Source organism: Ornithodoros turicata, chromosome 1 (genome assembly GCF_037126465.1).
Source record: "Ornithodoros turicata isolate Travis chromosome 1, ASM3712646v1, whole genome shotgun sequence".
NCBI lineage: Eukaryota > Metazoa > Arthropoda > Arachnida > Ixodida > Argasidae > Ornithodoros > Ornithodoros turicata.
The window spans coordinates 102,684,838-102,711,559 of record NC_088201.1 but is presented as its reverse complement, the minus strand read 5'-3'; the positions used below and the strand labels follow the sequence as shown (position 1 = coordinate 102,711,559).

General features: G+C 46.7%; 1 protein-coding gene and 1 long non-coding RNA gene across 3 annotated transcripts in view; one reads left to right on the top strand and one right to left on the bottom strand.

The window, feature by feature from the left end:
* LOC135378522 (uncharacterized) overlaps positions 1-15,726 on the top strand; it is a 41,170-nt gene extending 25,444 nt beyond the window's left edge. Inside the window, exons 6-9 of one of the 2 annotated variants that reach the window (XR_010418433.1) lie at positions 187-273; positions 362-500; positions 9,853-10,044; positions 14,904-15,726. Coding sequence is in view for 1 of the 2 variants with exons in the window: in XM_064611575.1 (XP_064467645.1) it covers positions 187-273; positions 362-500; positions 9,853-9,920 (294 nt within the window). In the remaining variant the exon portion in view is untranslated. Of the gene's footprint in view, positions 1-186; positions 274-361; positions 501-9,852 lie in introns of both variants that reach the window. The other variant, XM_064611575.1, reaches the window with a different exon arrangement.
* Positions 15,727-21,417: 5,691 nt separating this feature from the next.
* LOC135367183 (uncharacterized) lies at positions 21,418-25,035 on the bottom strand. Its single transcript, XR_010414380.1, has 3 exons — positions 24,883-25,035; positions 21,716-21,922; positions 21,418-21,641 (listed from the first exon to the last, which is right to left on the bottom strand). It is a non-coding gene; the product is annotated as an uncharacterized LOC135367183 (long non-coding RNA).
* Between the last annotated feature and the right edge of the window lie 1,687 nt (positions 25,036-26,722).

Here is a 26,722-nt window from a genome sequence, read left to right as displayed (position 1 = left end):
CATTGTGTAGGAAAATGGGACATCGCAAGTAACCGACAAAAAGGCAGGGAGGCAGGAAGAACACGTGTGCACACAATGCTCATTGAAAGTTAGATGCAAAGCCTTACTTACATTTTCCTTTATGCTTGATGGAAACATCACTTACTGATTATTGGTATTGACGACTGAAGTTCCCTTATACTGCAGATGAAATGGGAAAATAAAGCCATGACCGGATTATTCCTTGCTTTGAGCGTCTTTGCCTTTGTATACATTGGCTACCGTTGTGCAGGTGTAAGTAAAGCTTAATGTCATACTCTAACATTTGTGTGTTGTAAATTCAGTCCCAATCATTCTCTAACATGTATTTCCTTATCCTCAGCTCACTGCAGCAAAACCAGCTCTCATCTTCTTCTATGCAACAGTATTTTGTGCTGCTGTTGCACTGTTGACGCATCTAGCCGTTGTGATCACAATGATCTTGGTGTTGCGGAACTTTGGGAGAGGACTTAAGAACAAATGTAAGCCTGTTTCTCCTGTTACATATTAAGGAGAGGGTGTAAAGCCATTTATGGAGGTTAAAGTTATGTCATGCAGTGAGGTGTGTGCAGATGCTGACAGGCAAAATTTCATTCAGCCCTTACCTCTAGTTTGATATTGTTCAAGACAATTCCCAGGATGTCCCACAGTGTAGGAAAGATGTCCCCGATTGGAAGCGCGCGGCAGTATTTTTGTTGCACTCCAGAGCTAGATATTTCCTAAAATGTGAATGTCTCAAGGAATGGATATTGTCGCTGTTTACCATTCCATTGGATTTTTGTAATCTCTCAAGTATAATTTAACCTCTGTATGCACTAAGGGGATAAGTCGAATTATCCCCTTTCTAGTATTCTTGTTCCAATGACATCCACATACCACTATATACCAGCCAAAGAAACTTTAGGACAATATTGCAATTTATTGACTTACTATAGGAGGGTAATAAACGAGAAATGCATGTGTGTCAATGGGACGGACAGTCAGATCAGGCCCCTTTTCTACACATGCATGCAAATGGTGTAGCTAAAATTTGCTACGATGCAGAAATGAACTTCGACTTCCACTCGAAAAACATGTTCTTCCTGATATTAAAGGTCAGATATGCCGATTTTGAAGTGCCGCAGAACTGAGCGATACTCGCGCTGTGTGTTCATTACCGAACACTGAACATGTGTGCGAAATATCTTGCTCCAACTGTTCGTAGTTTTTTAGAAAACAGTTTTTTTAGTTCCCGCGCCCGGCCGTCAGACCGTCGGCAAACCCTGCGCACGGGCGCACCGACGTCACTGCTCTCGGTTTATCTGTCTTTGGCTTGGCCGCTTGGCTTCTTTCGTTTCGTCCTCTGTGCATCGTACATAAGCGAACAGCTGTTATATTGTTGCTAAGCCGGAAACAAAGCGTGTGAATATTTTTTTTTGGCACGGCGTCGCTTGGAAAGTGCACTTCCTTGTTCTGACCTTGCCTTTTATGGGCTGGAGCGATATGATGCGTGATATGCCACGGCGAAGTTGTCGAAGATGCGACGGTGCTACGCTGTTAGAACAATTCGTCGGAGCATTCAAGTGTTACCTATTATAAGCTGCCAAAAGACCAAGCAGTGCGAAGCTCTTGGCTGACAGTGGTGCCTGCTAATTTCCACTGCAAGGATTTCGTCCACGAATGTTATCATAAGTTACGCGCGACTCCGGAGGCAATTTGGAATCTCGGCACGAAATCGTCCGAAGAAATCTGAGGTGCCCGACGCACAACATTTTGAACGTGCCACGGAGGATCAAGGCAAAAAAACGAGAGCAAAAAAGGTAAGTCGAGGTTCAGATATAAAAAATAGCAAGCTTAATTAATCGACTGTGCAGCTGTCCTACTGCGATTACTCTGATATAACCACGATTAACAACACAATAGTATTGATAATCTAACTTCTGAATTATCACAGGTGCACGCTGAAGGCGGAAATCAAGCATGATCTGGCTTGCATCTGGTGCATGAAGAAATTGCTGACACGTTAGTTGCAGTGTACCTCCACCAACAGGTATGACAATGTGATGTCATAATTTGAGTATTCACCTATGTTCAACTTTTCATGTGCACTCGCATGCAGACATCTTGACACCACTTTTAAATCTGCCCTCAAAGTTACAACCTGTGCTTTCAGGGTGGAAAACTAAGGTCGCCATTCCGATTAGCTGCTATCTCCCAGTTCAAGCACTTTTGCTGTCTGGACACTGGTTCCTGTGGATGGGGTGTTACAAGCTTCACTGTCTGATATAGAAGGTACATTGCATTAGTTCAGTTAATTTGTCTTTTGCACATTTTTGTTACTGTTAGGTGGATTACTGTTGGACATACAATCCTTTGACACACAGAAGCTGATGTCGCCTCTGATAACATTTTAGAATTTTCAGTGTCATCAACGTCCATTGAGGAAGGTGCCTTTACTATCTGTGAATCTTTAATTGAAGAATAGCCCAGAATTCATGTTAACATAGTCTACTCTTATTAATTCACTGTCTGTGTTCTGAGAGCTAAGAAAAATGGAAACTATTTATTTGTCACAACTTCACACTGGATGTGGTACTGGATTGACATGTAAGCTAAAATACCTGGATTCTACAATAATTGTGTTGAACTTGGTGCATTACCGTGGGCAATGCCACATTCATTACATTTTTAGTGGGTCCGGTGCACAAATACTGTGTGCATACTGCATACATACATACTGTTCGATAGGCAAAAATACCTGAGCAGTGCTGTGTAGTCTTTTTACCCAAAGTCCATACTCTTAGTGCAAAGTCACAGTACGTAGAACAGCAATGTGCAGGCATGCTGCGATAGAGATTCACAACAGAAAGAAGACTGTTGAGAGCATCTAAATTTTAATGAGACGAGACTTTCATGCACAAGGCTGCTCTTGTTAATGTCTAACATGAAGTTACAAAATCCCAGAATATATAAAACATGTTGTAATGTAGAGAGTGAGGGTTGGTACAGACATAAAAATAATTATACAATCATATATAATAAAATAAAAAGGGGATACAACTCCCCCCTCAACACAACTCGACAACTCAATAACTCTACTTGTTCACTACCTTACAACATGTCTTATATATTCTGGAATTTTGTAACTTGATGTTAGATCTCGAGAAGTACAGCCTTCTGTGCGAAAGTCTTCTTTCTGTTGTGCACAATCATTATACAGTAAATACGAATATCCCTTTCTTGTCATTAAATGCTTTTTCTTTTTTTTCCAGACTCAGAACGGTTAATTTGGATCAGGTCATGTACGTTCCATTTAGACATGGCAAACATAAAGTGGTGTTTCTCAACACAACTTAGCAGTGGCTTTCATGCATTACTGCTACGGCCATTAAGCGTGAATGGAAAGCTGCACATTATGCATGATGTAAAACTCCAAGACTAGGGAACACGAAGGGACAGACACAAACACGTCCCTTTGTGTTCCCTAGTCTCGGGGTCTTACATATGCATCATCTTCACCAGCTCGCTTGCTTCCTAGCCATTTTTTCTGCACATTATGTTCACTCTACTTTTATCGTGTGCTATATAATCTTGTTCAAGTTCTGTCAAACGACGTGTAATGCTATAAAAAAATTCAGTACACTGTTTATGTGGGTTGAATGGTAGTGCATGAATGCAGGAAGGAAACTGTCATGTTATGGCAAGTGTTTACGTATTGTGCGTTTAACTACTAATTTTATTGGTTAGCTTTTGCTGGCGTATCATGTCAAGCCATGTTATATTAATTTGGAACATGTTCTTCTTAGTAGCCAGAGCAGCTGATACACAGTGAGAACATAGCCCGTGTGTGTTTGTCTTTTCTACCGCAGCCCTTGGGTTTCCTCCCTGATGCCTATACACGTCTGGGATAGGTTTCAGAACCGGTAGTTCCCGCCAAGTGTGAATTGCTTTTCAGGGGATCATCACGCTAGCAGATGAAACATATGGTTTAAATTATATTATATGATATATATTATATATTATTTGCAGGACAGGAATTGCGTAGCTTCACACAAATACTACTACTACGACGTAAGAGTGGTTTCAAATCTAGATTTTTTGTGTTCCTGACATTATCGCACAAGATGTAGTATCCACTATGATCCTTTATATGGGGGTATGTACAGTGCAATCAACAGATGCTATTTACAAATCTGTGCTTTTTACTGTGTTGAAATGGGGTAGTTTGTATCTGAGAGCCATAGTGAAACACAGGCAGCCAAGGACAGACTTTTGATGCCCTCGAGAAACATGGCAACACATTGCAGGGACTCTGGATGCTGCCTAAATTTCCAGAACACACAGCTCAAGGCAGCGGTTAAATAACAAGTGGTTAGAGAAATCCAAGACAGTTGCATGTGTAAGCAGTCCGCTGTTGGATTTGCTTCTGTCCGAGATACGTTATCTCAAAGGGAACGCACGAACACACTCAGAATGATGCTAGGGCTGCCTGTGAAATAGAATGAGGAGAGGGGAAGATATATAACCCTTTTTTCTTGTCTGTTATTCTATTGGTTAAATTGTCATTTGCTTAGCAGCATATATGTGTATATTCCAAAGTCTGCTAATAAATATATCAGTTTAGAGCTAGCAGTCGCATTGTAGATGTCTCATCCTGTCCTTGGCTGCTTGTGTTTCACTATGGCCATGCTTGCTATTGCAAAAACAGAAAAAAAAAACAATAGAAAAACACGAAAAGGGCGACCTAAAAAGCTGCCTGTTCTAGTGCTCACATGGAGGCAATGCAATGAGGTAACATGTTCCATTCATGAACTGTGCATAGTAGTACATATCACAACGGCAACGATTATTCAAATTTTTCTTGAAGTACTTTGTTTTTTGGAGCTTTGTTTGCAGAGTCTATTATTGGAACTTTATGTGATTCCCCTCTTGAGATACTTTAAGATTGCTGATGCTGTGCAGTTTGTTAATTTTGAAACTGTACTGTGCTGAGGTACAAAAAGAGAATTGTCATATCTGGATTTGAGCACATAGGAATAATTTGTAAGTACTTTCCTTGTTGACATTAATATTTGCACCAGGTCACAACATTGTTGATTGATGGAAAATGTAAATAAATATATTTATTTGCTTGCCAAACAATGCACAAATGTCTTCCTTTCTAGTGAGATATTCCCTGTTCACGAGACATAAATGTGGAAAAGTTAAAGGGGCATAATGATGGTAGAGTCTAGCGTTGCTTTTTGCCACTTCACATATATTCGTGTGCACATGTAGGAATAGGAAGGTAGAGCATATGCATAAAAAATGTCATATGCAGCCACACATATGGTTCAGAAGATTAATTAGATGATGTCCAAGCATATATAATTGTGCTTCATGTGCAATGGGTATGCTAACGGATTGCTTCCATGAAGCCTTTTTATTTATTTTTATAAATTCTTTTTATAAATGTTATCTTTTATTTTATATAAATTTCATATTACATATTGTATACTTATATTTTTATAAATTAAAAACTCAAGTTATATGGCCCCTGTAAGAGTGCCCTTTGCAAATGGTTTGGTAACGTGTCTCTAACTGTAAAGGTAAGAGGCAATCGAGAATGCTGCAGACAAGGTTGCAACTTACATATTGCTTATCATGTCCTACATACAAAGTGATTTGTACAATAATTCCTGAGGACGGAATTAATTCCGAGGCTGGCCAGTGATGTCACCCAGGACGACAAGTCACATAATTGCCTCTAACACTTTTACACCCCATGGGCTGAGTTGTGAATTGAAAGAGCACTCTACAGAAGGATAAGGTGCACCTGATTTCTAGGATCTATGCTATGCCCTAACTCTTCAGCACCACATTTCTAAGTGGCAATATGTGCTCTGGTACTTCTTTTGCGTCTGCATAGTGTGCAACCACATGGCTACTGGAGCTTTCGTGTGCATGTTTTTGTGCGATGGTGCTCATTACAAACAATATCCAGATGTTAGACATAAAATGCAGTAGTTTGTAGCGTGCCACACAACGCAGCGTGACATGGGAGTGTGTGATTCAAAGAAAGCTTCTGGAAAATGCACAGAATCCCACAAAAAGTTTAAAATGTGATTTGTATTTTGTTTTACGTCTCTCGTCGTTACATACCATCGTCGACGCTGTTGCACATTGATAAATCGTACGTAAAACTTGTCCCATAGCAGTATGCAGTTTCTCAAATACATAGCACAATTTTTTCCTGCAGGAATAAAACGCTGTCGGCATTTTCTTGCTAACACGGCTGTCGAAACGTCAGTCTCTACAATGGGCAAGTGCTGTAAAGGGGCCAATGCAGACGCGACTTGATACAAATTGTACGTGCTCACAAAACACAAACGACGAATTCCAGTCACAGCATCGCACAGAGGTTGGTTCGCGAATGAGTTCGCAGCTGCTACACTGTTTACTTATCGCGGAACGGTGGAACCCGGCTGTCCGCCATCTTCAAGCACAGATACGTGAATCCGCGAGAAGCCGTGGCTGAAATCCACTGACAAGTACGAAGGCGCGTACACGTCACAATGCCCGTTCGGGTGCATCTACGTCATAAAAATGGCTGCGCCCATGTGTGTTTCGGAATGAATTATCTATTTTTTTGACATGGTACTGTACCGAACTGAGAGAATGAAGGTTCATTTTGGGGACAGCTGGATGTGGGCTTTCAGAATATCACAACCGTTTCGACTATTTTGGGATTTTTGAGTTTGAAGGGATTTGTAATCTGCTCCTTAGCACGCTCTCCGAGAGAGGGAGCCTCGTGAAGCCGTACAAGCCCCTCTCACTCTTCACTTCGACTTTCGCTTTCTACAGATGAGCAACGCAGCTCATGCCGCCAAGTTACTCGCGCTTTTGTAACCTTCAAGAATAAAAGCATCAATGACTTCCTACCTCACGTGACCGTGTCAGCAGTGCTACTGAGCGTTGTAATCGGAAGAACATGTTCACTAAGCTAACAAGTCATATTTTGTTGGCCATACAGGCATTATTTTCAAGATTGTCCTCGTTTAGCAGCACGATAATCACTATCTAGGCTACTGCACTGCACAAAGGTAACTTCGTCCGTCCTGCCGTCACCATAGGAGTTCGACTGGTGAAAAATGTTTTTTCCTGCACGAAAACCCTGTGCGTGCAGTGTAATATGGAAAACGTAAATATGTCCTGCTCCTGTGCTTTGTTCAATTTCTGCTATGTTACACACTCAGAAACGATGCCAATGGAACATGCATGTAGAGTAGACACATGCATACATGTTACACATTTTGCATTTGCGCTATTCAAGGAAACTCATCTGCAATTACTTTCCCAAATATTCACTCGCAGTTTCCTCGGGGTGGGATTTTTCGACTTATCCCCTTATTGCATACAGAGGCTCAACTATTGCAGAAGACAGATATCTGCATTCATTCTAGTTCAATGAAATAGAACACAGAATGTAACAGATACACATACTTTTCGTTTTCTTGCATTTGCATTGACACTTTTCTGCTCTTTATATTAAAACCCGATTGCGCAGCCGATGCCTTTGAGAACTGTCTTTTCAGTAAAATCCAGAGACTAGGGACGACTAAAACTGACACAACAGGGGGGGGGGGACAGAGTTTGGAGACTTTTTTGTGTGTTCCTGTTTTTGTTATCCCTAGTGTCGGTGTTTGACTCATGAATTACTCACCAGCACATTTGTTTTCCTTTTTTTCTGCCATGATTTCATTGTTTTTTCACGGTCAGCAAAATGCACAGAGATTCCATAGTCTTGTGTACAACCGCCGGTTTTGTCAGTATTTGTCCAGGGGTGTTCAAGTCAAACTGGGACTTTGTCTCCTGAGTGTACAAATGGCTCGCGCTACTTCTTTTTCGTCATTTTCACACGCGACAGGCCTCCGCGTTCACCATATGGTGGTGCAAAACAGACGGCACGTGCTGGACAAGATGGCCGACAACGAGGTGAGCGCGCACATCGAACAGCAAATTGTCATGAAGTTTCTCGTGAATGAAGACGTAAAGTCACCTGAAATTCTCAGAAGACTTCAGGCTCAGTATGGCCACGATACACTGAGCCGCAGCAAAGCGTCTGAGTGGTGCAAACGGTTCCGAGACGGCTATACATCAGTGCAGGACGATCCTGGCCGTGGCGGCTCAGAGCCCAGTTTCAGAGATCCTGAGAACATCCAATTTCTGGAGCGCCTGATCCTCAAGGACTGACATGTCTCAAACTGGCTCGTAAGACGGACCTTTCTATGGGAACGTTGAACAATATCATTAATGAACACCTCTAGTTTCGGCAAGTTAGTGCCCGTTGGGTCCCGAGGCAGCTCTCTGTGCTTGACCGGCAGAGAAGACTGGAAATCCCCCAAGAGCTAAGGTACCGTTTCGACACTGAAGGACAGCTGTTCCTTGATCGGATTATCACGTGTGATGAAACGTGGGTGCACCATTTCACTCCTGAGTCTAAACTCGCATCAAAACAGTAGAAGCATCCGGGCTTGCCAGCTCCCAAGAAGCTCCGAAGCACCCCGTCTGCAAATAAGGTCATAGCCATGGTTTTCTGGGACAAGGCTGGCGTTGTTCATGTTGATTTCCTGCCCAGTGGTACCAGCATCAATAGTGCATATTACTGCCAGGTTCTCAGGGGTGTGCATAAGGCGCTGAAGCAAAAGCGGCCGGGCCTCATCACCAAAGGAGTCCTCCTCCTACAGGACAATGTATGCCCGCGTACCGCACATTTCACAACATGCACTTTACAGGAACTTGGCTGGGAGTTGCTGCCACCCCCCTTACAGTTCAGACCTCGTCCCCAGCGATTTCCAACTCTTCGGGCCGCTGAAGGCGTTCCTTGGGGGCCGCCACTTCAGCTGCGACGATGAGGTCAAGAATGCGGTCCGATGATGGCTGCTACGCGCCTGTAAGGATTTCTACGCTGCTGGCATCCAAGCCCTCATGAAACGCTGGGACAAGTGCATCATTAGTGCAGCTAGAGATTACGTTGAAAAATAAAACTAAAACTGTAAGTTCATTTTACTTTTGCGCAAAATGAAAAGTCCCGGTTTGACTTGAACACCCCTCGTATTTCAAAAAGTTCAGGTACCACTTTATGCTTGACGCATGAGCCCTAAAACAGGTTGCCGTTTCTTTTAGATGTCCCTTTATTATAGTTCACTGATTTGCAGAACAAAGGTGTCAAACCACTAACCTATTTTCAATTAGAACGTCTAACATTTTCGGTTAATCCCGATTCGATTCGATAAGCACCTTGCGAATTAATTGTTTGTGTTAAGCCGTTCTTTTTTCCGTTTTTTTTTTAGTTTTTTTTTTTTTTCTCAGAATAATTTTGTACTTTTCAACCCCACACCAGTTTGCACCAGAGGGGCACACTAAACGTTCTAACAAATAGCACGATTCGCAACACACATGCATCTGATATGTTCGAAACAAACCACTATCCATGTACTACACTGGATATCCCACAATTAAAAATGCAGAGTTTGCTGGACACATGCTTACTAGAGCACTGGATCGTGGGATTGCACCTGGTAGCAGCACCCAAGGGACATTTTTTCCGCCTGTGACTGCTGGTACCTCCTTTCCCGGATACTTTTTTCCTGGGGACTTTTTTTCCGGGGGCATTCTTTCCGGATCCTTGAACCCACAACTTGGAATAATTCATACCAAACACTTTTCATGTGAAACATGAATTTCTTTGCTGGATATTTAAAAATGAGTGGAGTTCCTGGACGTTACATGGAACAGTTCTAGCACAGTTTTTGATGTAACGTATTACCTTAGTAAGGCATGCATGATGCTTCACATTTCTCTTTCTTGTTGCAGTGGAACTAAGACCCATATCAAGTGGCAATCCTGCTCCAAGCTGCTCTTTAACCCAAGAGTCTGCTTGATGTGCACCCTTTAGCAACTAGCAAAAGATGATGATTATGAAGAGGCTATGGCAACAACATGATACCAAGCAGTCTGCATGCTTTCCTGCTGCTCAACATTGTGACCACTCTGTCAAGAAGCATTGTAAGGATCTCCATTACTTTCAAGGCATTGTGACACTTCTAGCATTTCTAGATGACCCGTTGCGTGGTAAGCCGGGTTGTTAAAGTTACTTTGAAAAAGTATCTGAGTTACAGCTACAGTTACAGATACCCAAAAATATACTCAGTAGTTTTACAGTTACTTTCTATATTTTGCCACTTGAATGATATGCCTGGCTGCTATCACTTTTCCTTCCAGTCCTCTTCCTGTTTCTATGGATCTTTCTTTGAATAACAGATTGGGCACACACTGACTACATAGCTCTGACTGATAGCACATGACTAGACTTAGTACGTAACACTGGACTGACAAGCAATGCTGCATTAGAAAGCTATCATATGTCGATAGCTCGTTGTGAAATGAATTTTTGTTTCTTTTGTTTGCTCAAAAGAGCACAGCCATTCCAAAATTTGTATCATTCTTGCATGGTCGGAGGTTTGTAGTCACAAGACACCCCAAATTAAACAGCCTCTTAGCTGCGGCACTGCTTGGCAGTCCAGTGCTCTACTTCAAAAATACAGACTTGAATACTGGGAAGGGCTGCAAGACACTAATGTCTTTCAGTGTCGTTAAGGCTGTGTACTTTAGAAACTCCTCTTCCTACTCCGGAACAGATGTTCTTGTTGGATTGAATGAAAAAGTGTGTCACAACCCTGAGCGCCACTATCTGCAGTAATGTACTGCGTGCAGCTCATTTTCTGTATTTCTGGCTTCTACAACTGCCACGCAAGGCACTGTTTCCTGTCCTCTAGCCAATGTGTTTTGAATTGTGGAAATGACATGGCAGCCACAACTAACCTTTCATCTGACATCATTGAGCGAAACCACTCTCTTAGCCCTGCATTGAAGGTTCTCTACCTGAGGTGCACAGTATTTCATGCATTCAAGTGACAGCCCTGTGAGTTTTGTTTGAAGCACGGCTGTGGTCGGAAGAAAGTATCCTTTATAATGGTACCCCCTTTGCAACAAATTAACAGCTTGTGCTACTGGGGTGATGACGTGCATATACACCCCAATAAAGTCATAGCCTGCCTTTGTAAAACCAGGAATGTTTAACTTCTCACAAATCTGTTTCATTTCTGCATCGTTCTGTGTGGGTACTGCATGAAGAGTGTTCAAGGCATCAAGTGCACAGAGCATACACTTCAATTCAAGATTACTATTGCCTTTTTTTGGAAACAAATAATGCAGTGCTTCGGGAGCGAGTGAGAAAGGAGTGGCCGCACTGATTGTGTGGGTTCGATGGACTGGATTGTCTACAGTTTATTGAGGTTCACAGGCTTGCACCCTAAGTCACCCGTATCCCCACTTAACTTGCGCTGTTCATGCCTAATCTCGGTCATTTACTGAACCAAATGTACTCAAGGAGGAGTAAAAGTTACCTGTAAAAAGTAATTCAATTACATTTACAAGTACCCCCTTAAAAATGTATCCTACTCAATGTACATAAAGTATCTGAATACAAGTACTCATGTACTTTTAATGAGTTACTTAACAACCCTGGTGGCAAGGTAGGGTTACAGTTTTAGGGCACACGACGTAACAGCTACACAGAAAAATTGCTGATCTCTAGAGCTACCCTTGTGGGATAAACTCTCATAATGTGTACAGAGCAAGCATATCGACAACAACGAGAATGGAGGGCCCAGAAGTGTGCTGATACAAGCAAGTTGATTGAACTCTACAAAATTAATGGAGCAGGAGGGACAACAGGCACACACACACGTGTGTATGCACACACACATGCACATGATGTCAGCAACAGGGTGGCAACGATAGATGTGGTAGCACTACGTATTACACGCACACTCATACTTGCTTCCAGTTCCATGCTCTGTCTTACTTTTTGTGAAGGCCTATGTGCTTGGCTAAATCTCGTTCCTTAAAGGGAAGGAACTAATCATGTTCGGCCACGACTATACGCAAGGCAAACACTGGAGCCATGCAAATAGAAAAATTTCCATTGTGAATAGTTCATGAACAGTTCACTTACACTGCGAATCGAATTCGAATAATCAGAAAAGGCCCAATTCGAATAATTTTGAATACCTCATGGTGAAATATTTTGTGGTGTTGTGCTCATTAGATGATGATGTGCTCCAAACGTGTGAGCCTTTTCAACCACCATATAACATATCGTGAGAGAAGGGTCCCTATGTGCTGTGTGTGGTAGACAGCATTTGTGGGTGAACTGCATTGAGAGTTAGTCAACATGGTCCATGCAGCCTGCTTTGTGTGCCATCTCCTCATTTCTCTGTTCACATTGTGAATTTCCTGTACTTTTTTTTAGAAACTGCACATATTTTCACCTGTTACTGAACATAACTCTCAAAGTTGGGAGTACACTTACTGGAACCTGCAATGCCCAGAGTATAGTGTTGACAATGAGCTCACAAAGTTTGTCGACTTTAGTGACATAATATTCTAAACAGTGTAAAGCGGGCTTCACCTAGCGCTCCGAAGTAATGAGGTGAAGCCGACTTGCCGAATGGAGCCACACACCAAAAGAGCAATGACATTAACATGAAGTGGGCTTCACTTAACCCTTGGATGTAACGAGGCGGAGCCCAATTGCAGAATGGCGATAACGATACCTCGCTTCAGTACTATTAGAAAATATTCAATAATTTCGAACACTGAAAATAGGTTGTGAATAGCATTCCAATAACATCAGACAATATTAGTTTTGTATTCGAAATTTCGAAATTCGCAGAGCTCTAGCAAACACAGCTTGCACACAGAGTATGCAGGAGAACTGCACTTGATTTTAGAAAGATGCAGTCGTGGGTAAGTTACTAAAAAAAAGTAACTATACTTTGGCACAAGTCAACTCTTACAGGCCAACTCTGTCACAGTCACCACCAACACAGCCTCTGCCTTTTTTTTTTTCTTTTTAACCAAGCCATTAACCTGACTACTTAAGTCCACCATGCAAAGTGACCCATTCAAAGTGATTCCTCCGACAGATGCAAAAATCTTGCAGAATTCGATTTTAAAGGAACAGTGAGGTGACACATCGCTCAAAATCCAGCCTCGTCTGTCAAGCTGCCCACCAGGAGTCACCATGCTCTGTGGCGCGCTATAACTGTGCAATTGAATTCACGAAAAACTGTTGGGGAAAGCAGCAGCGGACGACTGGTATGATTCTCGCATGATCCTCACGCGTGGAAGAATGCCCCCACGTCTTTTCTCTTTGTTTTTTTCCTTCTCATCTCACGCGCCACTTATACACGCTTGAGCTGTGTCGCTGTACACAACTGGTCATGCGAGGGGAGTAGCACATGTCACAACATCCTCTTGTTCTGCAGTGCTCCTTTAAGGGCTAAGGGCTGGGCTCCTTTAAGACGTCTGGCTTGGGAGGGTATATAATGCGTCAGAGTTGCAATGTAGTGCGCCTGCATGCTTTCAACCCGTTGTTTCTACACTGATCATGTTGCATGGAAATTGTTGCAGTACCTCAGTAACTTAGTTCTATTTTAGTTACTTCAACCAAAAGTGGATAGCTAGGTAGTTATGGTTACAGGTTACTTTTATGGAAAAGTAGCTAGTTACTGTAACTATTTACTGCAAAGAGTTACTACGCAAGACTGCTGAAATGTTGCCTTATCAACTCCACTAATTTTAGCGCAGCAGCGATGGTCATATCATCATGGCAACCTTCAAACTGAGGTGTGGGTTAACGCAGAGCCGTTTATAGAGAGAGTTTGGCCATTGGGAGGAACTCAGTTTGAAGCGTGCCATGCCACGTCACATCTGAATGACTTCCCCCGCTGGGCTCTATTGTTGCCCTGGCATCAGCCGGCTGTCGACGCCATTTTGCTGCTGAACGTTATTTCTGATGCAAGGAGGGAAGACATGTGCGTACTTGCCCTTCGAAAATCCTTCATCCTTGAACTCTTTCAGTTTGGCATCAAAGCTCCCCATATCACAAGAGGCGGTGGTTCATAAGCTGGCGATCTCTGTAGATTTCATTGTATGCGACAAAGCACCTGTCGACCAGGTGGCGGACAGCATCAAAATAGCGCACCCCAAATGGCTGATAAGTGGATTCTGGATGGATTATGCTTGGATAGAGGCTTTTTGGGTGGCGCAATGGCAACTGGTGTCGAAATAGGTTCCACCCACAAGGGGGCAAAATATTAGAAAATGGCGGAACTCACTTTATAAACGACTCTGGGTTAACATGGTGAACTAGACATTCTCTGCTTCCCCCTTTTCCACTCTCCTGGCTTGTTTTTTTGTTTTTTCCTCGCTGTATATGATTTCTGTGACTGCATTCTTCTGGTTTATTTGTGTTTGTCACCCTTGAACGTCAAAGAACATTGGTGGTATACTCACCAATGTTGTGTCAAAATATGACTGATCACGTGAACAAAATTAATATATAAAATGTATTACTCAACTGTATTACTCAACACTTTATTCAGCTAGAGAATGTACCAGAAATCACTTCTGTCATCACTTACTTTGAAGCCCTTTGTAGACACAGTTTAACTGTTGGCTTTTGTTTCATAAACTTCATGCTAGAGCACATTGTGTAGGGTACCGCGATTGTGATGCCTACCGTGTACCATGAACATGATAGTTGTATCGTGATGCTGTGATCTGTCGTATAAATAGATGCTCATGTCTGAAGCTGGAGAGCAAGATAAAATCGGGTGATATTGCATGAAAGAGCTGATCTTTCGTGTGGAAAAGAAAAACTCTAAAGGAACTACACACAAGCTCGTGGAAGTGCCTGCATTTGAGCTTTGGCGATGGTGATGATGCAAATCTGTAGTAAAAACGTATTTTACCAAGTATAACGTTAAAATGTGAGGGTGCATGCAAACACCATGCAGGGAATTCCAATAATTCAAGCAAAATCCTGTGTGGAGCACAGCAACAATTCAAGCCAAAACCTGGACATTCCTGGCAATGGGAACATAGTAAGTGATGTGTCATGTGCCATATTGTTATTTTTGTGAATCATTGCGCTAGCCTTCTTGTTGTACTGCTTACGTCACTATTTGAGAGTTCCAGGTGTTCGTGTTTTCATCATTGATAGACAACATGATCTTTATTTTTTGTTAGCTTTTGAGGATGAACTGCATTGTGCCGCTTTTAGAGTGAACGTGGTCACTGAACTGTGATACTTCTGCCTTGTATGTACTTTTTGCTAGGTGATAAAGCGGTCATGAAGAGTAATTTTACATAACACACTTGTGTTGCAGCACATTATGCATGCTACAAAGTAATTTGTTTTGCTGCATCACGTACATTCATGCTTTTAGTCAACAAGTGTAAATTGTCTAATGTTTTCATGCATATCTGATGTATAATGTCTCTATGAACCACATGATGTTGTGGAAAAATTTGTATCTACTTGGCACGCTTTCTTTTATGATCTTGCATATCATTTGTTATTTTATCATGTTATTTTCTAATTTGCTATGCCCCATGAGCCTGTGCAGGTATGCGAGTCAGAGCATGTATATTTTTGTACATCACTGAGAAACTACCATACGACTCACTAGAAGTGTGATATAATATGTGAGTCAATTTCGATTTTTTACAATCTGATTGATATTAACGGTTGTTGAAGTTATGTGATGCGATTACCAAAGAGTACTATGTACAGATTTCGGATTTATGAGACAGAAAATAAAAGCTGATAAAAATCTTTTTGTGAGATGCTTTCTTTGACGTCACAAGCATACGCTGCACATAGGTCAGTGTTCTCACCTAGAGATATTGATAGACAAGTTGCCTCGAGGAAGGAGGTTGCCGCGCTGCAGTGCATCTTAGTAACATTAGCATAGGTCACAGTAGAAAACAAAGAGAAGGAAAAATGATATGCTGCTTTATGGCGTCACCCGCTTGTCTCTCAATAGACCTCTTCCTGTTTGTAAACAAATGACGTCATAGTGTTGGAAAGCGCCACCACTTTGGTAGAGTTGACCTACGCTCGAACCTAGAGAAGAACAAGGTCGCGCACAACAGCCATGGTCTTGAGGGGATTACGATGGTCCCTGAAAGGGAGGCGACCTTCGGTGAACGATGAAAGTCACTGAAATGGTTAGCCTTGTCGGTCCTACTTTTCTTCAAGAGACTGTATGGGACGGTATGCAGAGCCGTTTATAGAGAGAGTTTGGCCATTAGGAGGAGCCTAACTTAAAGCGCGTCATGCGACGTCACGGCTGAACGACCTCCTTCGTCGTGCTCTATTGTTATCCAGTCGTCAACCGGTCGCCGACGCCATACTGATGCTGATCGTTGTTTACAATCCAAGGACAGAAGACACATGCGTACTTCTTGCTTCGAAAGCCTTTCGTCCTTGAACTCTTTCAGTTTGGCAACAAAGCCACCCTTATCACTGGCGCCAATGGGTCATAAGCCGGTTATTCCTGTAGATTACATTCAACGCGACCAGGAAGCTGTGGACCAGCTCGCGGACAGCATCAATATGGCGCGGACTAGATGGCTGATAAGTGGATTCCGCTCGGATTCAGGCTTTTTGGGCGGCGCAACGACGACTCTTGTCATGTCCCGAGCGAGAGAATCGCAGCCGTATTCCCCAAGAACCAGACTAGCTTTAATAATCTCCAGTGCTATCCAGTTTAATCATCTCCTTCCCTCGCGCTACATACGTCGTCGTCATCATCTTCGTACATGTTCCACTATCATCACAGCTTCCCCCTTCAGCGAAACCTTACTGATAGCCGTATCGTTCCGGTTTTCTAACCACCCGACCAGACTTAGTCCTCGTTTGCGGTTCTAGGATGGCTGCCTGTTCGGTTGGCTTCTGCACTGCCGCATGTTGCTCCTGCAGGTCCCAACTCGTCCGCCGCGTGGTCCCAGTCCGTGTGCACTACGTATGACCTGGGACTATCCGCCTGGCCCAGTATTACTCCATGGGCCGCCGCACCCGTCAGCACACGTACTCTCGTCTGGTCCTGCAGCCTCGGTCGGTGCCTTGCTCGATGGCGAGTGTTGTATCTCTCGGCGTCCGCCCTCTGGCGCCTGGCGTATCGCGATTTCTATGACCATCTCCCTGAGACTTGGAGGGATCACTAGTCTACTACCTCTTAGTAGAAGCCCGTCCACTGAAGACAGCTCGTCGGCTACGTTGGCGAATTTCCTTAGCTCCGCAGGCAGGGAGTTGTGCGAAAGCCACTGTGACCTCGTGAACTCGATGACTCGTCGGAGAGTCCCATCTCTCTGTAGAGCTTCCCGTATATTTGAAAGCATGGTGGGTGACGCTGGCAAAAGCGCCAGCGCCTCGTATTCGCGCACCTCGGTCTCTAACGTGTCGTCCGCCAGCCCACTGGTGGTCACCGGGTTCCTCGAAAGAACATCCGCCGTATAGAGCTGCCTTCCAGGAACGTGGACGATCTCGAAGTCGTACTCGATGGTGCGAAGCCTGAGCCGTTGGATGCGAGGAGTCATGTCCGCGATATTCTTCGTAGAGAAGATTGGGACCAGTGGTTTGTGGTCGGTCTCGACGAGGAATTGGAGCCCCAAGACGTACATTCTGAACTTACTGCACCCCCAGGCCACGGCCAGCGCTTCTTTTTCGATCTGCGCATAGCGTTGCCCCGCCGCAGACAAGGCTCGCGACGCGTAGGCTACTGGACGACGGACAGAATCCTCGCCTTCTTGAAGAAGAACAGCCCCGAGTCCGTAAGACGAGGCATCGACTGACAGGGTCAAGGGACGTTGCGGGTTGTAGTATGCGAGGACTGGAGCTGTTGAGAGATCCCTCTTCACGGCCTCGAATGCCTTCTGTTGCGATGGTCCCCACGTCCACGGGGCGTCCATAGGCAACAGCTCCCTCAGTGGAGTCGTTTTCTCTGCTAATCCGGGCATGAACTTTGCCAGATGATTGAGCATGCCGAAAAACGACTTGAGCTCAGCTCTTGACGTTGGCGGAGACATCTTCTCGATCGCCTCGACCTTTTCGGAATCAGCAGAAATGCCGTCGGCCGACAAGATGTGACCCAGAAAGTGAATCCTCGCTGTTCTAAATTGGCATTTCTTTGCGTTGAGTGTCACACCTGGCTCCGTCAATCTGCACAGAACAGCATGCAGACGCCTGTCATGTTCTTCAACGTTTCTCCCATAGACCAGGATATCATCCATGTGACAAGTGGTTCCTTCCAAGCCTTCCAGGATGTTGAGCATCTCACGCTGAAAAAACTCCGGCGCTGTGGCTATACCAAAAGGAAGACGCAGAAATTGGTACCTTCCCAGTGGTGTAATAAATGTGGTGAGCTCACGGGTATCCTGCGACACCTGGGCGTGCCAGTAGCCCGTGTTGGCATCTAGCTTACTGAAGACCACAGCCCCTGTTATGGTGCTCAAGTTTTCTTCCACCGTCGGCATGACGATTCTTTCCCGTACTAACTGTCTGTTCAACCTGGGGCGGATTACTGGCCATTGCATCGGTGCGTCGGCCTAACGTGGCAACGCCCACCGTCGGGCAAGCGCGCGCTGCCGACGCACGATCTGAAGTGGTCAGTAAGGCCACCGTCGTCCGCTGGGTAGGCGAGCCTCGTCGGCGCGGGGAGCAATGACGCTACTCTCGGTGGCAGACGCAAGTCTGTCAAGCAAAAAGCCTAAATTTGACGACATTAACTTACTTTGTATTTACCTCTAAGAAATATAAATTTTGTTACCGCGTGGAAAGAAACCTTCTTACACATACTTCGCTAGATCAGCACGTAAGACACGAATCAGCCAATGCGAATGCAGTGCAGTGTCGTCTGCTGCCGTCGCCGGCTCAAAAGGGAATCCTTCGGTGCTCGGAGCTGTCTCTTTTTCTTTTCACGCGACACATGCGTTGGGGATTAATTGCGTATTTTATTTTAGCATTACATTCGTAGAAGACGAGGACGGTGATCTGTGCACTATACGCCGCGTGGAAGATTGCTATACTGACGAGGATAAAGTTATTTGATGGACTTACGGTGTGCTTGCTGAGCTTGTCGAGTGATCTCCTCCTTTTTAGTTGTACAACTAAACTAAGCAGTGATTCGGGTAACAGCTCAGAACTACACAGCCTGCTGAGGCTTCCAGAGAGTTGCCGGCTACAACAAGCAGCCAAGCTCAAAATGTGCGGAGCGGAGGCAGATGTCGACGGAGGAGGAGACAGGTGCCATCATCAATGTCCACCAACTCCTTGAAGAACGAAGGAGAATCGTGGAACAACAACGGCGGACCGCAGGAAGCATTGATCGCCTATGCCAAGTATGCCCAATGAAAGAGTTGCTAACAATACGGACAATAAAATATGTGCTGGCTCATTCCCGCAGGCACTGGCTGCAATATCACAATATTTTGCGCACAAGCTTTTGCAGAAAAGGCATACAAATGAATAGCGCAAGTATTGCTAGTTTTTTTTTATTGCAGTGTCCAAGTATTTCATAAATAAAGAAATGTCATGCTTGTGCAAGACGGAGTTAATTTCACAATGGTGGGTTACATACACACTAACTCCGCTAATGCGGGTGCATAACATTCCCTATATGGGAAACACTCGATGTGTATGTCAATGTTTCCATATACATCCTGTATGTGTATACACGAGGCTTTGGACAGTCGGAAGAAGGAAACAAACTGCTCTTCCGACAACGATGTGAAGACATCCTTGTGAGCACGAAATGTCCTCGTTGACTGCACTGAAGTGGCTCCTTGGTTCTCTAGAAACGCATACACAAGCGCCATTTTCAACGACGAACATCGCAGCGTTTTGCGTCGGCTGACCTCCTCGCCCAATGGCTACGAACGCCACACACCCGGCGATGGTGGCAGGCTGCGAGTAAGGTCACTTCTTCCTTCTCACGACGAAGCGGGTCACGTGCAGCACGCGTTACTATGGAGACGACGCTGCGCTACGCACCGACAAGTGGCCAGTAATCCGCCCCTGGTGTAGTCCACACACAGACGTAACTTGCCGTCCTTTTTCTTTGCTACTACCACGGTCCCTTGATACTCTTTCTGGTCAAGAAACTCCGGCGAAAGACTTCTTAGGGCGCGCCGCCGACGCATGGTGGCGCGCCAATAGTTCGGAAGTAAGACCTCGCGCCCTCCACTGTTCTTCAGTGCTGGTGTTTTTGCTCCGGATTTTTTATTACGGCCTTTTTCGGAGGTTCTTTTTTATCGGGGAATCTGAAATGGGGGATGTACGAACTTCACCAGACAAGTTTTCGTCCGATTTGGTAAAACTGAGCGCTATAACCGCGAATACCGAGCCCGTGTCAAGCGCGGCGGCTGCGATATGAGGTAAGAATCAGAGGTAATCAGAGAGGTAAGAAGGTAATGAGGAGGAAAGAGGTCGTGTATTAATTTACTGAGTGATCGATGTCACTTTGCGCATAGAATACGTTCGTTAGATTACGTTAAAGCATTATGTGTCTGTGAATACGTGGATACCTGCCAGCTCATTGAGACGTGGAAGAGCGTCATGCAGTGCGCTGTAACAACAGTGCGTGGTTCAAACTAAAAAATTACCGTCGGGATGTTGGAACCGTTGTAGAACCCGTGGGGCTTTTTGAAGGTCCTCATTTATGTTCATTTGCTTTTAACATTATTCACTGCACCTGTCGTTACCATATTTGCCACGCCGTTTGAGATATCATTTTAATTAACTTTCTCGGGTCTCTCAACGCAGACGCCAGCCCTCTGCTGCATCATTGGGGTTGGCCCTGAGAAGGGCCGTTTTGTGGAGTGCAAGAAATAGATGCACTGCTCGTGCGCTGTATCTCCGTGATGGTTTCATTTCTTTCCAGCACCAGCAGGGACAGGTCTTCGTGTTGCCTCATTCCACTTCTTATTTTTCTCCCTTGAGAGGAAATGTAGTCGGCATCGTACAAAAAAGTGCAACGCTTCAGCCGTTTTCTGGACGTAGTGCTCCTTGCAGCCAACTGTTGCTGTCGCCAATTCTTCATTGATGAGGGTTGCTTCAATAATTTCCCCGTAAGCGGTGCACCTCACGCTGTTGTTTGTGCAGTCCCTGAAGTGTGACTCTGCCAGCTTCAGCAGTTTCATTAGCTGTCGTGATGGTCTCTACAAGCCACCATGGGTCCTAATCGAGATGAGATCTGTCGTGGTCGGCAGACTTGTTGCGCATTCCAGGGTGTCCGCACAGGAAGCACAGTCCCCTCCACGAAGCTTGTGAACAATATAACCACCAAGGTATTCCAAAATAGCATCATTGGTGGTCACACTGGTTGCCTGGTGAAGTTGGGTGTCACATGTAGTAGCTGGGTCGAGCAGGATACTGTCCAGCTTCTCGATAAGGCGTTCTACCTGTGACAGTAACGTGGTGTCAGTTTGCAGAGGGGAACTTTCCATCATGTAAAACATCACACCGGGTGTAAAACATCACACACGCAGCTTACATGGTTAATCGGAGGTGACTTCTTTCCGAAAAGGCTCTGAAGTGTTAACAGCAGCTGCGGACCTTGCGACTGGACATTGGTTCTATCAGGTGGCTTCACCAGGTTGTTTACGGACAGCATGCGGTATATGTACAAAAAATGAACCGCTGTGGGTCGTCCTCCATCACCAGCAATATGCCTGACGATGCCGAAGAATTTCTGGAAGATGGGATTAGGTGACTCCTTGTAAGAAAACGTTATCTGTCGCAGCAGGTACATTGGTAGATATTTACCTCCAGTGGATCTTGACCGAGCTTTCCGGTGAGAACATACTTGTATCCCAAAGCTCTCAGGTCTTCAACGAGTGCAACAGTGCTGCGTAGAGTAACCCTTAAGGCAGAACAAGTCTGTTTGCTTAGAAAGCATGCCTGCTGCTGCTGAGTCAGTGTCTTCCTAAATGCACACCATTCCTCCAGCCATGCAATGCTCTCTTTTATGACCTGAAACATCTTACGTTTTAGAAACATATGAGTTGTAGAGCGAGAAATGAGGCGACCAGGCTCTACTGAGGTTGATGGGTTTAATGACGGTTAATGGCGATGAACCGAAAACGAAAGCTCGGGTCACGCGCAGTGCTGCGCGTAACCGATGGCGGTGCTGGTGATGATTATGACGCTGCTGCTACAGGGCTCCCCCCCGTGGCGGATGACAAAGCTGGCGAGGAGGGCCGAGGTTGGCGGAAAGGTCGGGCGCCGAGGCCAAGGAGTACAGGAGCCGGACCCGAGGCGGCGGGCGGCTCGTAGTGTGCGAGCTGCGGCGCCCAATGCACTCGACGTGGAGGGGGAGGAATGCTGGAGACAGGAGCTGAGCACGGACGTAGGGAGGGCGGGTCGGGCGATACCAGAGGTGCAGACTCCAGGAATGCGGGCTTAAGCCTGTCGATGGCCACAGTGTCAGGTCCCCGTGGAAGATCGAGGCGGAAAAACTTCCCGGCTCGCGAGATGACCCTGTAGGGGCCGTCATAGGGAGGCTGCAAGCTGGAGCGCACAGAGTCCCGGCGGACGAAGACGTGGGTGGCTTGATTGAGGTCGGGGCTCACGAACACGCGTGTTGCGGGAGCGGAGCGGGTAGGCGTGGGCTTGAGGTCCCGGAAGAGCTGGCGGAGACGGTCGATGTAGGAGGAAGGGTCGTGCACGAGCGGGGCCGATGGGGTGAAGAATGCTCCGGGAAGGCGGAGCGGGCAGCCGTAGACCATGTGGGCCGCGCTGCAGTCATCCTGGCGGATCGCGGCGCGATGGCCAAGCAGGACGAAGGGTAGACGCTCGGGCCAGGTTGTGTCGCCGTGGTCAGTGGCGCGGAGGGACGCCTTGAGCTGCCGATGAAGGCGCTCGACCAGGCCGTTGGCAGCCGGATGGTAGGCCGTGGTTCGGATGTGATGGGTTCCGAGGGCGCTGCACAGGTGACGGAAGAGGGCCGATTCAAACTGGCGTCCTCTGTCCGTGGTTACAGTGGACGGGACGCCGAATCGGGAAACCCAGGAGAAGAGGAATGCGTGGGCCACCGTTTCTGCCGTGATGTCAGGAATCGGCGTTACCTCCGGCCAGCGGGTAAAGCGGTCGATGCACGAGAGCAGGTAGCGGTAGCCTTTGGCCAGAGGAAGCGGGCCAACCAAGTCGATGTGGACCTGGTCGAAACGGGCATCTGGCGGAAGGAACCGCGATGGAGTGGTGTGGAATGGTGTGGCGGTAGATTTTGGACCGCTGGCAGGCCAGGCAGGCCCGCGCCCAGTCACGGACATCGGCATTCATGCGAGGCCATATGTAGCGCTCTGCGACGATCTTTTGCGTGCCGCGCACGCCAGGGTGGGACAGCGAGTGGAGGGCGTTGAAAACATGCCGGCGGAAGGCCAGGGGAACGAAAGGGCGGTGGGTACCAGTAGAGGTGTCGCACCATAGACTTGCCGTCGAACCGGGGAGCGAGATCTCCCGAAAAGTGGTGGATGAGGCGGGGGATGAACGAAGGGCGGCGAGCTCTTCATCAGCCTGTTGCGCCTGGGCGATGCCGTCCAAATCGACCGCGGGGGGCGGATGGAGAGCATTGACGTCCGGCCGCGAGAGTGCGTCGGCAGCGGCATTGTCTTCGCCTGCGACGTGTCGCACATCTGTCGTGAACTCCAAGAGGTAGCACATGTGGCGGGTTTCACGAGGCGAGTGGTTGAGGGAGGCCGATCGCAGGGCGAACATGAGAGGCTTGTGGTCGGTGTACAGCACAAACGGGCGGCCCTCGAGAAAATGGCGGTAGTGTCTGCATGCCAGGTAGGCGGCGAGGAGCTCACGCCCGAAGGTGCTGTAGCGTGTTTCGGCTGGCGAGAGGCGTTGGGAAAAGAAACCGAGAGGTTTCCAGTGGCCATCCTGACGCTGCTGCAGAGGGCCATCCTGAGTGGCCATCCTGACGCTGCTACCAAATGTAGAGGAGGTGGTGTTCCCCTACATTAGTCCTGACCGGCGATGATGGTATGTCCCAGCGGGCAGATGGACGTGGCCTCACACTAGGACGGTGCCGGTAGAACTGCTCTGCCAGCGCCGTAGCGCGTGGCAGCAGAGGCACGTCGTCATCGTCGTCACCGGGCCGCCACATCACTCCCCCCCTCAGACGTGGAGCGGTGCATGCGGTTGAGGTTCGCGTCGATAACACGAAGAGGAGAATTACGGCTCATAGATGGTGGACGGCTGGGCGTACGGCTTGTGCTTGTGGCTGTTAATGCAGCAGCAGCGGGATGGCGGGAACAAGAGTGCTGCGATCCGGGCGGGTTCCAGTGATGAGATGTGAATGCCGATTGGTTGAGTGGTTGGGTGCTTGAGTGGTTGCTGATTGTCTGCTGAGTGCGTTGAGCCCTTGTTGACTGCGCTGAGTGCTTGCTGAGAGATTGCTGCTGAGCCTTGATTTTTGCTGAGTGATTGGGTTGTTGAGTGCTGATTGTTGCTGGGTGAGTTCGTTGATGAGTGGGCGACAGTACCGCGACCGGTACGACAGCGTGAATGCCGGTTGCCGCCAGAGAAGTGCCGGGGAGGACCATCATGAAGCAGGTGGAGGCCGGAAAGTCAGCTTACTGTGGTCTCCCTGCGGGTCCCCGGTGGAACAACGGTCCCGGTGCGCCTTGCCTGCTAGAGGGTGGTTCGCTGCTGGTTTGCCGACGAAAAATTTAGGATGTTGAGTGGCCGAATTACGCCGAACATGGTGTTCGTTGTTCGGGTCACCAAATGTAGAGGAGGTGGTGTTCCCCTACATTAGTCCTGACCGGCGATGATGGTATGTCCCAGCGGGCAGATGGACGTGGCCTCACACTAGGACGGTGCCGGTAGAACTGCTCTGCCAGCGCCGTAGCGCGTGGCAGCAGAGGCACGTCGTCATCGTCGTCACCGGGCCGCCACAGAACGATTAATAGGATATGAAGACCTACATTTAGTTGTCCTGGCCGAGCCTTTGCCACGTCATCTGGCCGCTGAAGGTTCAGACTGTCGAAGAGTGCATTCAGCCTTCGAGTGAAAGAAACTGTTCCTTCACAGCCATGCAGCTTTTTGCATTCTTCTCGTGTGCTATAAAACTCCATAGATGTCGCCACGGATTCACTGAACAGCTGAAAAATTTTGAGATGATCATCATGCTGCTGCATCAACGCTAGCACAAGAATAGCAAAATATGGACGGAGGCTCACCTGCACTGCGAGCTTCACGTTCATTTTTTGAAATGCATTTGGGTAGATGTGTGCCTTTGTGAGCTTCGCCACAGCTCGCAAGTCAACCTGTTGTTCTTCGTACTCAAGAAGAGCTTGATAATGGTGATGGTAGACTTCTTTACCACCAGGAAGCTACAGCATTAAACGTAATGTTTTTGAACATGTTACACACACTAAGCGATCAACCAACTTACAATGAATTTTCCTACTTTCAGGAGGTTGTTCCGGATGCATTTAAAAATGTGTGGAACATCTATGATGGAGGAGACTTTCATGTCTGGAACAGTAGGGTGCCCAAAGGACGTGACTGGGTCTCCTTCAGCTGATATGCCTGGAAATATATGGTTCTCGATGAATGTGTCAAGCTACGCTACAGTCTCCTCTGCTGGAAATACTAACTCTAAGGGAGGTGGAGATGCATACAAAGAGTAGTGCATACCTAGAGCCCTCAGTGCAGCCTGGTTTGTTGTGGAGTTGTCGCATGTGATGGCTTGCACAAGAACTGTTGCCTTGGTGAGGTGTACGATGCACTGAAGGATGAGCTTTGCCAGGACAGAGCCGGGTGCTGCTCCTGCTGTACAGAACGTTCCTATTGTTTGGGACCACCCTCCAAGGATTGGCCGGAACAGGAAAACGAGCACATGGTCTCCGTCTTTTACTTCATCCTGTGGCCGTGTGTGATCACCATGGTCCACCTTTCCGAGAACGACCATGTCTGCCTGATGGAGGTGGAGGCCTTTCCGTACGCTCATTTCGTCAAACATGAGCACCCCTGTAAATGATCAGCACATTTGTTAGTTGTTGTGTGACCACATACCACACAGACAAATACTTGCCACGGCGCTCTCTTTCTGGCACCTCCTTCAGTTTATCCTTCAGAAGAGTGAAGAGGTCAGGATTAAATCCAAAGTTTGCGTCAAGGCTTGAGATGTAGGACCGAAGCGTTCGAGGGTCTGGCAGAGGCAGGTATTCGTTCTCCATAAGGAATGTGTATGCTGCAGTGGACTTAATTTTCAGAAGAAGGGAGTCGTAAATCCATTCCATGCTGTACCTGAAACAAATACAAATGCTTCATTCTACGGTGTCTGAAAAGGATGTAAACTTGGTGACGTTGGAAGGGTTCTGGCATCTTTTTGAACAGCTGTTTGGCTTTGGAACATACCGCATTCCTTTTGCAGACTTCACGGCTGCCTTTTTCAGGCACTGGTCGAAGATGATCCTCTGGCGCTGAGGTAGCTTCTCCTGCTCTGATTGTTTCCCACGGGCCACGTGTGATGTGCGGCACTCAATGACCTTGTGTGCAAGTCTTCGCTGCAGGCCACGGAGTGCATGTTGTGCTTGCCAAAGTTTCGCTTTCACTCTTTGAAGTTCTATCTTTGAACCGACAGCACCTTCTTCTGTCTGGCACGACTTGTCATGTCTACGCGCTGCTTCGCCGTCTTCTTCTTCCACGTCTAGGAAAGGATCCACGTTTTCCTTGGAATGGAGCCTCAGTATTTTACGCGGCGGTCCACATACTGGGTGCCCGCCCTCCACGGGGAACGCACACGGGGCTTGCTTGTGT